General features: G+C 43.8%; 3 protein-coding genes across 6 annotated transcripts in view; 2 read left to right on the forward strand and 1 right to left on the reverse strand.

The window, feature by feature from the left end:
- The window catches only part of ELAPOR1 (endosome-lysosome associated apoptosis and autophagy regulator 1), a 74,864-nt gene extending 68,479 nt beyond the window's left edge, over positions 1–6,385 (reverse strand). The window contains exon 1 of one of the 3 annotated variants that reach the window (XM_077334238.1): positions 6,243–6,385. In XM_077334238.1, coding sequence (XP_077190353.1) covers positions 6,243–6,308 — 66 coding nt within the window. In that variant the 5' untranslated portion in view covers positions 6,309–6,385. Of the gene's footprint in view, positions 1–5,881; positions 6,172–6,242 lie in introns of those variants that run through there. The other 2 variants (XM_077334236.1, XM_077334237.1) reach the window with 2 other exon arrangements.
- Positions 1–16,946, forward strand: part of RPL10A (ribosomal protein L10a) — a 486,091-nt gene that overhangs the window by 173,244 nt on the left and 295,901 nt on the right. The gene's annotated exons all lie outside the window — the stretch shown is intronic.
- On the forward strand, positions 6,823–14,099 carry CFAP276 (cilia and flagella associated protein 276). 2 transcript variants are annotated; one of them, XM_077334246.1, is made up of 5 exons: positions 6,823–7,705; positions 10,638–10,754; positions 11,042–11,119; positions 12,025–12,166; positions 13,597–14,099. In XM_077334246.1, the coding sequence occupies exons 1-5, from the start codon at positions 7,646–7,648 to the stop codon at positions 13,665–13,667; spliced, it is 468 nt and encodes a 155-aa protein (XP_077190361.1). In that variant the 5' UTR covers positions 6,823–7,645; the 3' UTR covers positions 13,668–14,099. The 2 variants fall into 2 exon arrangements, with proteins under 2 accessions (XP_077190361.1, XP_077190360.1); XM_077334245.1 differs by having other exon boundaries at positions 6,858–7,705; positions 11,042–11,157; positions 12,033–12,166.

Genomic DNA, 16,946 nt, shown 5'->3' on the forward strand with positions numbered 1-16,946 from the left:
TGGGGATGGATAAACCCCCCCCCCCTCCAGCCCACCTTCACTGCAGAGACCAGTGGGAGGACATGGTGCTTCTACACTCTTTTCAGGTACCCAGAGAAGCCAGATGCATGCTTAAAATGGATAGACCCTATATGAAGAATACAGTCAACACGGATATTCACCCAGGATGGAAGCATTTTACCCCGCAAGTAGAAAATGCAGTTTCATGGAAACCAAGTTGCCACATTTTAAGCTGCAGAACAGGACTATGTGTGTGGGTCATCAGTCATTTTGTAACTGATATCCATTTGGCTGATGTTGGGCTACGTTCTATAGCATTTGTGAAGAGCTATGAATATTTACTATCACAACTTGCATGCTTTCCTTACAAAAGCAGCAGGTCTGGTTCCCACAGGCCCATCCACAGCTAATATGGCCATGCTGAAAAATGTTGAAACTGGTAATAACAGACGTGCCTAACCCAGGCCTGCATGACAACAGGTGATCCGCTAGGTTGAGCACAGCCCACTGGCTATATATATGGCAGCACATCAGGATCTTGGCAGACTTTGTTGGCTGCCATCCTGGGACTACAACACAGAGAGAAAGAGAGAGAGAGACAAGATTATCATCCAGCAGATCACAATAGCTGCCTGATGGGCAATGATACATATGCCTATCCTGAAGGGTTATCCAGATGACTCTTTTTAATTTAACAATTGATTAAGAAGTAGGCAATTAATCAACAAAAATGTCTGCCAGTGGTTGACAGCCAGAGGACACAGTGTTACTGCCAAGTTAGTCCCAGTTTGGCTGTCAGCCTAAGCACACTCAACAATGAAGCAAGTTCCTCTGAGCTGCTTGGGACTTACTTCCAATGGGGATGAGCCACGTACTGTATTTCAATGTATAGTCTGCCCTTACACACCAAGAGTGTAAACAAATCTGCTGGCAACAGATCTCAGTGCAATGTCTTTCCTCATAAACTGTATTCTTCCCTGCTCACTGAGATCAGTTTCAGACAATTTGCTGGTGGTGCGATCTCATGCCAGGCTGGTGTTCTTGCGTGACCAAGCATTTTCTACAGAACCCCTGGAAACTAGCTTTTAGCTGTGGTTCTTCAGCTGTCACATCCAGGTTCAGCTAAGATTCAGATGAGAGCCACCAAGGTATAAATTGTCAGATTAGGGCTTGGGAGACCCAGGTTTAAACCTACCCTTTTGCTAGGGAAGTTTTTGAGATAACCTTGGGCAGATCAGTCTTACTCGGTGTAATATTGCCACACAGGACTCTCATGTGAGAAAAACAAAGGGAAGAATGAGTCCATTTTGGTCCATATTAGAGAGAAAAAGTAGGGTAAAGCTATCTAAATAAGATTCAAGACTGTAGTTCAGGGTTTTGGGACTCAGGTTTACTAACTAATTAAAGTATTGACAATAGATTTGGATGATATTAATATTAATTAATATTTTAGCATTTAATGGTATAGACACTGTTATTGTTTTTCTTTTTAGTATGTTGCTTAGAAAACACCCCCCCCCAGAAATAACGTTTTAACTCCTCAAATTAATTAATACATAAATGTTAGTGTTTCCTAATCCAGCCTAAAGGCATACATGCACACTTAGAAAAAATCTATTCTCTAAATAGCACAGTGCTGCTGCTTTGGGGTTTCCAGACCCCCCACAAGTCACATCCCAATATACATTTGGGGAAGGCTGTTGATGTCATGGAGTGGGACCTGATTATATCATATTCAACACCAGTATTAACGATTATATTTCCATACACCAATATGAACTGTACCAGATGACATGTGTAAATGTGTACAGTCACAATAATGTGTCCTTGAAGAAATGGACTATTTATTAATTCATTATGTAAAACAAATTAATTAAAATTAGCTGTGCATTAAGCATCAATTGTAATTAAGCTGTCAGTTCAAGATTATTACCTCCTATCTCCAAGACCGGTAGTTATCACAAGTAGGCATGCATAAGTGAAGCTATTAAATATGTGGAATAGCTGTTGTCCTGAGACCCAAAAAATGAGCCCCAAGACAAGGGCCAAAGCCATGCAATCCAGTGGCAGACTGCAGGTACTCAAAGTGCATGATCTCATCCTCCCTACATCTCATCTCCCACCCACATGTTAAGAACAGTGCAGTTAAGTTGTTTCTTTTGACATGGGAATGCATTTGGGGATCATCACGGCTACCAACCTTAAGTGAAGAACTGCATTGTTCGGTGAGAAATATTATAGTTTTTTTATATGGATTTTGTATAGAAACTCTAATTATAGAGCAACACGAATACGTACAAAATTCAGAGACCTCTCAAATGTTTATTCACTCACAGTTATGCATTGCATTTGCAAACAAACCAACAACCACTCTGCTATTCATTTGCACATTCTCTCTGCAGACATCCTCTCTCCTTGTTGCCCTGCAGACATCCACACCCACTGTATTTCATCAGAACATACACCTGGAAACATTAAGCTTAAAGCAGGGGTGTAAAATGTATGGCCTGTGGGCCAGGACTGGTTCATCCAGGGCTTGTTGCCTTTATTGCCAGAGGACAGAGGCTGTGCATTATGTCCCTGTATAGAAGAAGAGTTGGTTCTTATATGCCGCTTTTCTTTACCTGATGGAGGCTCAAAGCGGCTTACAGTCGCCTTCCCTTTCCTCTCCCCACAACAGACACCCTGTGCAGTGGGTGAGGCTGAGAGAGCCCTGATATCATTGCTCAGTCAGAACAGTTTTATCAGTGCTGTGGCAAGCCCAAGGTCACCCAGCTGGCTGCATGTGGGGGAGCGTAGTATCAAACCCAGCTCGCCAGATTAGAAGTCTGCACTCCTAACCACTACACTAAACTGTCCCAGTGCTAATATGTAGTGGGCAATGGAAGAGGGAGGGTGGGCATACTGTAAGACTAATGTTTTAAGCATGTTTGTATTTTGAGTAAAAAGTAATATCATTAATTGAATCTGCCTGTGTCATTTATAAAGTTTATATCTCCAATACATGGAATTACATTTTACACAACACATGGTCTTGTTCAAAGTGACATTTATGTCATAGACTTCATTACAAATGAGTTTGACTCCCCTGGCTTAAAGGATGCTGTCAGAGATGCTTTTTAGGCTGCGACCCAACACCACAAATTTGCTTCTGCTCTTGTCACCTTGCTAAGGGCCTGGAAGAGAGTCTGGATTCTCTACAGCAGTGGTCCCCAACCTTTTTCGGACCGGGGATTGGTCCGTGGGGGGGAGGCACGGGCACCGCTTCACCAGTGGGCGCTAACGCGCAGGCACGGAGCTGCCACACCTGCGTGTTTGCGCCCACCAGTGCCTCCCCCCCCACACAACGTGGTGCTCGCTACGCTGGGAGCGATCAGCTGCCAAAGCGACCGATTCGCTCCCAGCACAGCGAGCACTGCACCGCAGGGGGAGGGAGGTGCACCTGTGCCTCCATCCCCCCCCCCATCACGGCCCGGTACACACGGTTCCACGGACCAGGACCAGTCCACAGCTCAAGGGTTGGGGACCCATGCTCTACAGCAAAAAGATGCAGACATGTTAAATTTGTTGATGAGGAGCCAGAATGGGGTGAAAGGAGCCCAGATGGCATCCACTGTCTCAGCTGATCAATCAAGCTGGATGCTGAAATAGCAGCTCCCTGCACTCTTGTCCTGGCCAGTCCTCCTGCATGCCCTGAGACACAAAGGAAGCAGTGAAAGGAGTGCCCGGCCTTGAAAGAGCGCAGAAAAATATTTTCAGTGCTCACCACCCTTCACCCTTGGCTGCTGGTCCAATCTTCTGGGTAATTTATACTTGGAGGGGATCAGGTGCTCCATGTAAATGTGAACAAATCAGGTGCTCCATATAAATGCAAATAAACGAACAAACAAATAAATAAATGTGTTGGCTTTTTAGGGTTCATGTCTGAGACCTGATTTCTTGTTGAGAATGATTGTAAAAAGGTTTGAAGAACTGGCTAAGGCCAGTACAGTTAATGAGCTTGCATATTCCTGAGCAGCAGAGGGAAGTCACAGGAACTAACAAAACCTACAGTGTGGAGGAGCAATGGGAGTCAATTGACCCCAATATTTTCCAACAAGGTTGAGTGATGGATATCTTCTTCCATATTTTCTCTTCACCTCATATGGGCTCCCCAGACATCCAAGCATGAGGGGTCCTCTGTTATTAACAAAGGTTACCACCCTTCTTGCTCCATTTTATTTTCATATTGCTACTGCCAACAACTTATTTCACTGAATAATCTTGTTTTTTTTTCAATCATGTGAACAGTATGAGTGACACAGCAGCCAATCACCCTCAGGAACACATCCATGTTTGTGCTTTGGTGGGTAAGTACACAACCACAAGCCACAGGGGGGGCATCAAATGGTATTGTGTACCCTCAAGATATTTAAGCAGGAATAGCACAGTGAAGGGACAGAAAGAGATCACACCCACAATTAAAGCAGGTTACATTCTTGGCAAGAGACCATATCAGAATCTCAAAAAGAATTAAAGTATTCTCTGGATTTTGTACCAGCTTTCTGAAGATACAAATGTGAAATTTATGAAACTGTAAGGAATGTGATAAGCTGGTCATGAAACAGCAAGGGAGAAAAAATACTTCTGGAGTATATGTTAAATTCAGAAACTTTGCTTTTCTCATAACTGAAAATTTAAAAATAAAGCTGAGACCAAAAGTATGTTAACTCCCTTGGAATAAAAATATTTTCCATTTTGTCTGTTATGTTTGTTTTTTTCTTTCCACCACCCATAATGTTCATATACAGTTCCACTTGTTCAAATAAAAGAGAGAAGGAAAGAAACAGAAACCAGATAAGCTCAAAAGAAATTTTAATTATTCCTTGTTGATCTATTAGATAGTGGCATCTGACTCAGAGGTAATACGCCATGTTATACAGAATAAATATGCACACAGGGAAACACTTTTTAAAAGCAGGCTGCAATTAATAGGAAAAGCAAGTAGGAAAGCTATTTATTACAGTGGCAGACTATTGGGTGACCCTCTATTTAAAAGAGTGCCTCTCTTTTGCTCTGCAATATGTGTCCTTGTCCTTACCCTCAGCGAAAACCAGGACAGGTGGCAGTGCTGATGATGCAGGGGTTTGGGGGGAAGTGATACACATAGCTGAGGTTACGAAGTCTCCTGTGGCATAACAACTTTAGTGTGGCATAAAACTTAAGGCCACAGTGAATTTGTTCATTTCCCACAGGGCTTCAAGAACATTGTTTTTTCCACAAGGGTGACTCTCTGACGTTTCCCACTATAAAGCAACAGTCATTTTCATTTGGGTTATATAGCAAAAGGTGCACCCAGTCCAGAATATATGTATACAGAACAATAGACTAGTGAAAATCATTACCTTATTGCAATACTCTTGATTTAGTCTCACCTAGGAAATTTCCCTTCATCCCTAAGGCGTTATTGTTTGTCCAGCCTTTGTCAGTTGGGGTAAAAGTGTACTTCAGGCCCCATTACAACAGCCTCCCCGAAGGCCCATCAAGTGAGTTGTTTTGTTGCCAACAAATACATGGCTTCCTGTCCTTTCACACTTAACATCCTGAGTGGCACCCAAGTCACCAGAGCAGAAGGTAGGCAACTGGGTTCCTGGTACCCTCTCAGGCAAAACCAACCAAGCAGACCCCCCAGAGACCCCGCATTTCATTTCTCTCAAAAACTGTGGCACTGCAAAGTGTCTTTCGCTGTCCTACCAGCTTCCCAGATGGCGCCTTGGGATGGACTTCGATGGGTCGATAGCCCTCAGCAGCCAAGGCCATGTCCACGGCCTTGCCAGGGCCGCTCTCCCTCAGCGCCGGGCCCCTGCCCCCCGGCCACCAATGCCCACCGCCGCCTGGTTACCTCTTTGCAGGCGTGGAGGTCCTCTCCCGGGAGAGCGACGCCCGCCCCAGCCAGCAGCAGCAGAGCCAGCAGCAGCAGCAGGAGCGGCAGGCGCCTCCGCCCGGCCCCAGCGGGGAGGCACCAGCAGCCAGCCGCCTCGGGAGAAGGATGCAGCCTGCCGCCAGCCCCAGCCATCGCGGCGCAGCAGCTGCCCGGCACGGTGCTCGACGTCTCAGGCAGCCGCCGGCTCAGGTGCAACCGCAGCTGGACTCTCCGGCGCAGGGATGGAGGCAGGAGCCACGCCCCGCCCCGCCCCGCCTCGCCCCCGCCGGCACCGCCCACCCCTCGCTGCCTAGCAACCGCCGCTGCCTCGGAAGCGCACCTGAGGCTCGAAAGATGCCGCCGGGGTTCGGGCGGCCCGGAGGCCGTTTGCTCGGCGCGCGCTCATTCCACGGCAGGCCCGGCGGCGCCTCGCGGAAGGGCCCCGCCGCCGGCAACAGCCTCAGCAACGCGGCCGAGCCCGAGGATGAGGAGCGCAGGCTTACGAGGCGACCTGCGGCTCGGCCTTCCGCACGTGGCGCTTGCAGAAACGCTTGGCGCGGAGGACCTGCCGCTCTCCCTGTGAAAGGGCTGGCTGCTGAGCGGGGCCACCCACTTTTAGTGGCTGTCGCTGTAGGACACCTTTGGCCCAGGCTGAATTCGCACATCAGATAAGCACCCCTTTGGTTGGTCGGTGCATGATGTTTCCGTTGGCTGCAGAGGAGAGGACATGCAGTAATGGGTTTAAACTACAAGTACAACGATATAGGCTAGATATCAGGAAAAAGTTTTTCACAGTCAGAGTAGTTCAGCAGTGGAATAGGCTGCCTAAGGAGGTGGTGAGCTCCCCCTCACTGGCAGTCTTCAAGCAAAGGTTGGATACACACTTTTCTTGGATGCTCTAGGATGCTTTGGGATGATCTTGTGTTGAGCAGGGGGTTGGACTAGATGGCCTGCATGGCCCCTTCCAACTCTATGATTCTATGAGGATTTTAAATCCAATGCGTAGTCGTTGGCGAACTTGGCTTAACAGGCGCGGTTCATGAAGAGGCGCGCAGAGGCCTCTTTCTCGCCCAGACCTTTGGGACTAGACTTCGGCAAACAGAAGGGCAGGGGGCTTTGCTCAATTAACTGTGCAAAAATGCTTGTCCAGAGTCGTAATAGTTACGTAAGAAATGCAGGCACGAAGCTCAATTTTCCCCTAACGTGTCTTTGCAAGACTGAGAATTCTCACTTTCCCTCAACGCAATCACATGCGCTTGGTTGGAAGTTTATTTTAAAATCTGTTTTTAAATTGCAGGGGGGGGGGTCGTTTTAGGCAGCATGACAAATACATCGAGCTATTCAGAACACTTCCAAAAGGTAGTAGGTTCACTCATGTAAAAACTGAGCCATTCAAAAAAGAAAATTACGACTGTCTCCGTGGGGGGGCTCCCTTCCCTCCTCAGGACCCTCGCGTATCTCCCCTACTAGCCACGAAGCTAGTTCAGGAAGCCAATAGCATCTATCTTCCCGGCATTTTAGCTTCAGGTTCCTCTCCTTCCGCCGCTTTCATTTCTGACCATTAGAGGGCGGACGAGAGATGGCGCGACAACTTCTCGAAGCTGCCACGACCGTCTCCTAGCAACCACTGTGAAACACTAAACAAAAGTGACACGCGGAGTCAGAACCCGAGGTCTGCTGCTGCTATCGTCGCTGCTGTTGACACCTGGGCTTTCCTGCACGGGGTTATCCGGAGGCTGGAATATGCCACCCACCAGGGATCCCTTCACGTTTACCCATTTTGAAACTGAAGACTCCTCCCAGGTAAGGGAGACCAAGTTATATTGGTTCAGAGCAATGTTATCAGTTTTTATTCTCCTCATTTCTTGCTGTTCTAATGTACAGTTGTAATTTGGCATACCCATCCTCTCCTGTGTCTCCAGGGCTGCAGAAGGGGCATTATATGGCAGATGTTCCTTGCTTTTGGAGTCTAGAAAGAAACCTTCTACAGGAAAGGATGAAAGAGAGAATATTATTTTAAGAGTATAAAGGAAAAGGAGTGGGCAAAGTCAGTAGTTCAACAGCACAAGCAGTCCAGCCCCTCTCCTCACTGTAGCCTGGGCGAAAAATCACCCTGCATATAACATAGGACATATTTCCCTACCCTATGTATGTATATATTTATGTGCAGCCCTCCCCTAAGGCAGTTTACATAAAACAGGAAACAATACAGATAACTTAGTTGTACCAATAATACAGTGGTAATGACAGACAACAATACAAATTTGTATTTATAGAGCTCCATGAGTGTACAGTGTAACACAAGCAAAAAAAAAAGTCTTTTTCTCATGGAGTGAGGAATAATTTTCTTGTGATCTTTTGGGATTAAAATTTGTGTTGATGGAGACACATTAATTCTCCCTTTCAACAGGAGACTTCCAAGAAGGGCTAAGAGGCAGTGGTACAAAAAACATATTTGGACCTGTGGGAGCCCAACAACTCCTGATCTGTCTTGCACTTAAGCGTTTCTGGGGAAGTTGGTTGAAAGGGTTGTTGTGCTGAGACCACAAAGGGAAGTCTTGAGCCCACTGGAACAATGGATCATTTCCAAGTATTAACTCGATGAATCAATACACTATCCTAATTTTCCATCATTTAAGATAAGTAACAGTAAGGATTAGAGGACTTGGATAAAGACACTGGTTAAACAGATAGAGCAGAGGTCCATCTTTAGGATGCTTAGGGCTAATCCTGCGTTGAGCAGGGGGTTGGACTAGATGGCCTGTATGGCCCCTTCCATCTCTATGATTCTATGATTCTATGATCAGTTGCTATTATATATATATATATATATATATATATATATATATATATATATATATATATATATATATATATATATATATATATATATATATATATATATATATATATATTTACCTCTCCCCCACACTGTTTAACGTCTTTATGCGCCCTGTGGCCCAGCTGGTGCGGAGTTTTGGGCTGGGTTGCCACCAGTACGCTGATGACACCCAGCTCTATCTCCTATCGCCCGGACTCTCCCCTGGAACCATTTGCCAGATGTTTGGAAGCGGTGACAGAATGGTTCGAGCAGAGTCGCCTGAAACTCAACCCCTCCAAGACGGAGGTCCTGTGGCTAGGATGTAGGGGGCGGGAGCAGGAAGCGCGCTTACCCACCCTGGGAGGGACGCACCTTACCATCGCGTCCCAGGCCAGGAACTTGGGTGTGATCATTGATGCCTCCCTGATTTTGGAGGCACAGGTCAAAAGAGTAGCGGGCCAGGCATTTTTCCAGCTTCCCCAGGCCCGACTACTAGCGCCTTACCTGTCCCCCGAACACCTAGCCACAATGCAACGGTCACCTCCAGAATAGATTTCTGTAACTTGCTCTACGCAGGCCTTCCCTTGTCTTTGATCCGGAAACTTCAGCTAGTGCAAAATGCAGTTGCTAGGGTCCTGACTGGCACACCTTGGAGGGCCCACATCCAGCCAGTGCTGAGGCAGCTGCACTGGTTGACAATTGCTGCCCGGATCCGGTTCAAGGTTTTGGTTTTAACCTTCAAGGCTTTACCCACATACCTGAGGGACCGCCTATCGCCCTATGCCCCCCGCAGAGCCTTACATTCTGTGGGAGAAAATCTGTTGGTCGTTCCCGGCCCTAGGGAGGCACGCCTGGCCTCGACCAGGGCCAGGGCCTTTTCGGTCCTGGCCCCTGCCTGGTGGAACGAGCTCCCGGGAGAGCTGCGGGCCCTGCGAGATCTTCCATCGTTCCGCATGGCCTGCAAGACGGAGCTCTTCCGCCAGGTTTATGGTTGAGGCCAAGGCATCTATGCCCCCCCCCCCCCGGGACCTGGGATTAGGATTGGGGATGGGACCATCAGCATCCCCTCTCCACCTGCTAGTAGGGGGAGGGAGAAGTTGACTAGCCGATCATGCCATGTTAGCTTGCTAACTAATAATTGTTGGATTGTAGTTGTCGTTAATGGATTTTAATGGATTTTATGGGGGTTTTAGAATGTTGTAACCCGCTACGAGCCGCAAGGGAGTGGCGGGCAATAAATCAAATAATAATAATAATAATAATAATAATAATAATAATAATAATAATAATAATAATAGTAGTAGTAGTAATAATAATATTAGGCACAAGGTATATATGAAACACCATGGCCTGGGAAGTGGTGCTCTGTATTTCTGGTGCATGGGAAGGGCTTCTGGAGTTCTGGCCCTGCTGATGGATCTCCTGATGACATAGTGTGTTGGACTGATGCATCATTGGCCTGATCCAGCACAGCTTTTATGTTCTTTTTCTTTTGTCCTTGTGGATTCTATCATGCTTATTTATGTTCTGTGCAGTTCTTTTTCTTATTAAATTTCTTAACATTCTGAATGCTGCTTGCTGATTTGCCCATTTGATATGTACAAATTAAAGGAGACAAGAGATGGCAGTTAATCCTACTCCCTTAGAGCAACCAATCAAGTGTATTAGTCCCTTCCAACAACCAAAGAGGGGAGCAGGGGAGACCTGAGCACTGAGCAGAGCCTTTAAATAACAACACCGCAAAGGGAATTTACACATGAGGCCGTAGGAAGAGGAGAGACTTGCTGGTGGCAACAGTACAAAGAGAAAACCACATCTCATCTTTAATGACATGATCAGGGATGGTCCAGACCCAAGCATCTTGTATAGAAAGGTTGCCAGTCTAAGCATCTTATACTTTTTTTCTTGGTCCAGAAAGCTGCCTATGCTTTGCCCACCCATCTAATCCAACGGCGAGATCCCTGGAATCAATTGCATGCCAAGTCTACCCTAGCAAGCATCAGGAGGCAAGTCTGGTACACAGAGCCTGAGGTAAATATAGATATATATATATATATATATATATATCAGATCAGATACTATCCATCGTTTTCTTTCATTAACAAGCACCCCAAGGAGCTGCATGCTGAAAACATGCCCAACAACTACTATGCTCTTGGCCTTTCACTCTGTGGGAGCCGGTGGGCCTTTGCTTTTGTGGTATTAATTTGCATTCACATGGACAGTTTTTAATCACCTGCAAATTCCATTGTTTACCAATAGCAGATGTTTGCTAGTTTAAATACTAAAATAGACTCCCCCTCCCTCAATTCTTTTAGGTTTCCAGAGACAGCCTGGATTTTAACCTCAGTTCCTTGTACAATCATCATGAAGACTTGCTTAAGGACAAGAGCAAGGTAGTTCTCCACAGAGAGACCCTTTTTGATGATCATGGGTAAGCCTAATCCTTTCACTTTCCAGGTTTCAGCAGGCAACACTTCCCATAAGACTTGTGTTCTCCACCCTGCAACTCTTGCAGCTACATCATGATGTCGCTTGTGGCATCTAATTCAGTTTCTCACATAGCCACTCACGATCTTGGGAGCCACCATTTAAGCTTATATATCTCCCCAATAAGTGCCACCAGGTTGCTTCCAATGAGACATAAGTGAAAAGTGCCATCAACTGGACCGGAATTCCAAACTGTTAAACATAGTACATTATATCTGTAGTAAATAATATTGACAAAATTATTGAAGGCAATCTCTGAAGAAGTATTTCCCTTGCTCTTCTTTGTACAGTCTAAATGTGGCCTATTTGTACGTTTAAATATACTCAATAAAACTGTGGTAATTCATAAACACAGATGTAATCTTGATTAAATTATCTTTGCTGATTCTTATTGTAGTATTTTCTTTTTGAATATCAGACTATTATTTTACTGGATACATATGACCATATTACACCCGCTTCCAGCTTCTCACCATCAGCCAAACTTTACAGTTTAGGTCACTAAGAAAACTATAAACAGAGTGCTAAAACAGATGTGAAACAAGAGAAAAATGATAAGAACTTTTTACTTCAAAGCATCTACAGGAGTGAAAATTACAATAGCCACTGGGAAACAGTGTGTTCAGGCCTCCCCCCATAACCACCAATTTAAATCACCCTACCCTAAAACTGCTATTAGCCCTGCTGGGAACTATAATGGAGGCTAAAGTATTATTATGGCCCTCACGTACAGAAAATAGGGAATGACTGTCTTTGTTCAAGAATTCATATTTCTTACGTGTTAATCCATATCCCTCTGTGTGTCTTTGAGCCCTATAGTGCTTTGAAGGGCTTACCATCTGTGAAAGAACGTGCCGTGCCTCCAATTCAGCCTCACACTTCCAAGAGCATCTCTGTGAGACACTGGATCAACCCAGTAAAAGAGTCAATCCACAGCATTGAGGGAGCCATTGGTAAGTGCAACTGCTGCATTTGTAACCTTGGTTAGGAAATTAGCAAAGACCCTCTCCCAAAAGATCAGCCGCACCTTCTGATAAATTAATTTAAGATGCCTGACTTCTTCAGGTGATTCTTTTTAATACAAGATTTCCTTTCAAGAGAATGTACTCGCACATCTGCTGGCCTATCTGTTAAGAATATATAGATTAATAAAAATACAGTGACATAGTGTTTCATATATGCATTACATAGATATACATATGGTCCAGAAGGTTTTCTTCATCGAGGATAAGGCTGTACACAAAGCAGTTTAAATACTTAGGCGATGTTAAGGACTGTGGTTTTTACTGTGGTGAATAGTTTGTACAGTCTGTTGTTATAAATATCATCCCATCATCTAATTTTTGCATAATTTAACATAGCATATTAATACATTTTGCTTCAATCGTTACACTTTTGCTTGTCTAGACTCCTAAAATTCAAATCCTATTATGTAGTTTATTGATGTCCCATCCTGTTGACTGTATTGACCTATCTGCATAATCCACCTTGAGTCCCAATGAGAAAGGTGGTCTATAAATAATGTAAATAAATAAAAATATTCAGTCAGCTTGTATAAATGGGGCATCTACCAAAATGAATGGGATAGCTGTGTTTGGAAAATATCTGGCAGTTTTTGAAAAACCATACAAAAAACCTGCTACATTGTTATGGTGGTTGAGATTTTAAAAAATTCTTTTAAGAGTTAAAGCAGAAGTACAATTTAAGATTTCATAGTTCCCTGCCTACTGCATGCCTATTTATTTTTTCTTCTTATTGCCTAAATGGGACTTTTTCTTAAGCCCAGGCTCCCCAACAGAGCCCTCTGGCACCTGCCGAGTGTTTTTTAGAAAATGGGCAGAACCAGATGGGGCTGTTGCTCAGTAGGCCTTCCAGTTGGCCATTGAAGATCTGATTGTACAAATTTTAAAATTTGCTTCAGCAGCAGCATTAAGATCTTCATTGTATGACTGAAGGTGAGCTGTGTGTAAATTAGTTATGTTTATTTTCAAAGGCACCATGTTAAAGCTTCTGCCTGAAATGCTGAAAGGTTACTTTTAGTTATGTTATGACCTCACTCGCTGAATTTTTGTGATTCTGTGGCAGCCATTTTGTAATTGCACCTAGCATCCAGTCAGAATTCCAGAGATACATGCTGTAAAAGATTGGGGACACCCTGGTGTAGTCAATATGGAACTATGTTGACTTTATGCACTTAGAGCTCCATTATGTTATTCTCTTCATCTAAAGAGGTTTCAATGGGTATTTCTCAGGTCTACATAAAACCGTAAGAGTTCTTGTTGCATGCTGCTGCCTGGAACTCCAACAGGAAGATTTCTCAATATTTATAATATGTAGTAAAAGGTGACATTCTGAATTTTTCAAATCTTTTTTTTTTCCTCAGAGAGTCCTCACACTGCAGCCACCAACAGTGGATACTCACGCAAAGAGAATGGTGGGATCTTCTATCACTAAAGCTTTTGGCAAGGCCATCCTCCGTTCACCCTTCAGCTTGCAATAATTTGCATCTAGTTAATTCTTTAGTCTGCTTTGCTTTTAGTTTCTTCATTAAATCCCACCATTTCATTGAGTTCTAGTAAGATCACATCTTATTAAATGCAACTGTTCCCATGTTCTTTTTGTTATCTTCACAAAGGGACACTGTACCTCAGGGCTTGAAAGGTATAAGTCTTGCCTATGGGCCAAACTCTAAATTTATCAAGCCTAATGGATCCAGAGAATTACTTATGAAATTGAGTACTTGAACTCCAACATAAATTTTGGATTGATTTATATTTTGGGTTGGATCACTTTAAAAAAAAATGAAATCTTAACCAAACTATAATCAGAAATAAATCTCTCTATAGCAGTTTCCCTAATAAAACCCATGTATTTATTTACCTCAGAGCCACATGTCCAGTCAGTCTTTTCTGGACATGTTTGTATTCTTTGTGTACATCTCCCATAATATCTTGAAAAACCTGTTCTTGTGGTTTGCCATCAAAACAGCAAAACACATTTCATTCTGTTTAATGGGGGTGGAGAGAGTTCAGGGTTGGAAACAAAGCTGAGAGCAAGGTGGTATTCTGACAGCCACTGGGGGGCTAAGATCCAATATATATATTTAATACATCCCCTGAGAATCTTCTTTAGAGAAAAGTAACTACCAGGTGTGCTCACAGAGAACATATAATTAACACAGTTGCCCCCAGCTGAAGGACAGAAGGTAGATTCACATTAGTCCACCTTATAGAAAGGACTCTTGAGTCTCCATCAAAATACATTTAAGTACACTTTATTATATGTCCTGCCAAAGTAATGGGACTTCCTTGCAATAAACACGGTGATGACTAGACTCTTTAGAGCCTGTGCTCTAAAGCATGGAGGTTCCTCTCACACTAGTGCTTTTTATCCGGATTCTCCAGAGCTATACAGCCAGCATGACCACATTCTTTACTGTTTGTTGAGTTGTGTGGACTGGATGAGGAACAAAAATTAATGATGGATTTTTAAATCCTTATAAATACATAGTTAAGTGATTACTGGATTACTTACCCTTCTGGCCAGATCCCAATGGCTTGGAACATGAAGATCTCTGCTAACGTAACAGATTTCTGTCATCAAAAAGGGACTTCCTTACTTTCTTCCTCATACTGAAGCCCCAAATACCCCCTCTACTTAGTGAGAATTTTCCTTAAGATTCAGTCCAATGACATTATAGTGATTTTGTGTTCTCTAAATACAACAAATGGGGATCTGAATGTATGATGCTGCGATGTCTCAAGAAAAAAAACACCAAGACTATATTTCAACATTTAAAAAGCAACACGTTACCTCAGCTATTCAGGCCAATCCTGTCATAAGAGAACCAGTTGGTTCAAATTAACAGTGAACTAAGGGGAAGCCTGTTTGTTCCAAGTAGGAAGATTTGTAGGAAACAGAACTCCTGCTATTTTGCCAGCCATTCTCCCCTCTTTGGGGAGTGGCTCACAGCAGACACTATTTAAACATTTAAACTTAGACAGCTCTTGGATGTCATCAGTATAACTATCTATTACCTGGTGAGTTATATAGAACACTGTATTTGAATTGTGTGATTTTTGAGTTTACATGAGTACTTATGTCTGTTATTTGACTATAGCAGCTTGAATTTTTTTTTGACAAGATGAGTTTATATAGTACCCATTGTCACCATGCTGCCATGTTTTACCACTTTGTATAACTAACAGAAATTATACAAAAAGATTCCAATGGATACAAAACTAAAAAGATAAAAGCACTGCTAAACACTGAGTTCTTTCTTATATACTTTAGCCAAAATGATCTGCTGAAAATTTGTGGAAACAATAGTGAAACAATATTTGATTGGAGAACTCATAGTAAAGGGTCATGGCAGCAATGGGAGGCCAGCTATATAAACCCATATTGTCAAAATCTTTTTCAAGCTGTTACAGTCAAATAGCAGATACAAGTATTCATATAAACTCAAAATCAAACAGTTCAACATTCAAATGTAATGTTCTATATAACTCACCAGATGCTAATAATCATGACTGTATTAAGTTTAAATGTAAAAAACATCAAACATAGTAAGGCACATGGCACAATTTTCTTTAAATTTCAATGCAACAGGGCTAGACTATAACTGCTTGCAGAATCAGGTCAATTTAAATTACATTATTATGAGTTCTATATCTATCTAGCTGGATCCATTGCTTTGCACATAAGTCAAAGCATCACTAGTGGCCTTTGTGTCTCTTTGAAAACATTTTTTTCAAATCTTATTTTGAATTGTGGTTGGTAAGTTTCCTTTCATTCTTTTTCTATAAGAATAGCCCTTCTTGAAGTCAAATTGTTTGGGTCAGAAAATAATGCAATCGTCCATACAAGACTTCAACTAGAGTTCCAAATGCTCAGCACAGAAAGCAAACAGATATGCCTATAATCCACCGGATTTAACAGAATATCAATTTTTTTGTAGATGGGTATCACAATGATGATTGCCAGTCTGCAGCAATGTCACCTGTTTGATCGAACATAGTGGGGAGGGGGGAACAACTAGAAGTAAAACTCACCAATTGGAACTTAAAGAGGAACAGGTCAGATGGGAATCTATGTTTTAGATCAGTGGTCCCCAACCTGCGGGCCGCGGCTCCCTCTCCCCGCCCTCCCCCGCAGTAAAAAACTTCGCAGGCTGCAAGCTTGCGGCCCGGGAAGCTTCTTACTGCGGGAGGGCGGGGAGAAGGAATCGGGGCCGGGCCGCGCCCGTGCGGGCACGGCTCGCGGCCCGATGTGGGGGCGCAGCCCACGGGCGCGGCCCGATGTACGGGCGTGGCCCGGTGTGGGGGTGCGGCCCGCGGGCGCGGCTGCGGCCCGATGCGTGGGCATGGCCCGCAGGCCGCGCCCCAATGCCCTGCCGGTCCCCAACCTCAGAAAGGTTGGGGACCACTGTTTTAGATTATCAATGTCCCCAACAACCTTATCAGATTCAACTTCTGCAACTGAGACCATTTTCATCATGGAGATCTCATCACTGGCCACAATATCCCCATTCTCACATAGGAAGTCCATTCAGATTTCTGGAGAGATTTCTTCGCTTTCTAAATTTTTTTGTTCCCTGTTTAAATCATTAAGTGTTTTCCAAAACTACTTAGGGTTTTTTGATTGAGCAGTTAACCTATTTTAGCCACATCAGTTTTGTATGTCTTTGTTTTATCACATGCAATAGCCTCTGATAAATTTGCTTCTGAGAAA

The sequence above is a fragment of the Paroedura picta genome, chromosome 4 (genome assembly GCF_049243985.1).
Source record: "Paroedura picta isolate Pp20150507F chromosome 4, Ppicta_v3.0, whole genome shotgun sequence".
In the NCBI taxonomy this organism is placed as follows: domain Eukaryota; kingdom Metazoa; phylum Chordata; class Lepidosauria; order Squamata; family Gekkonidae; genus Paroedura; species Paroedura picta.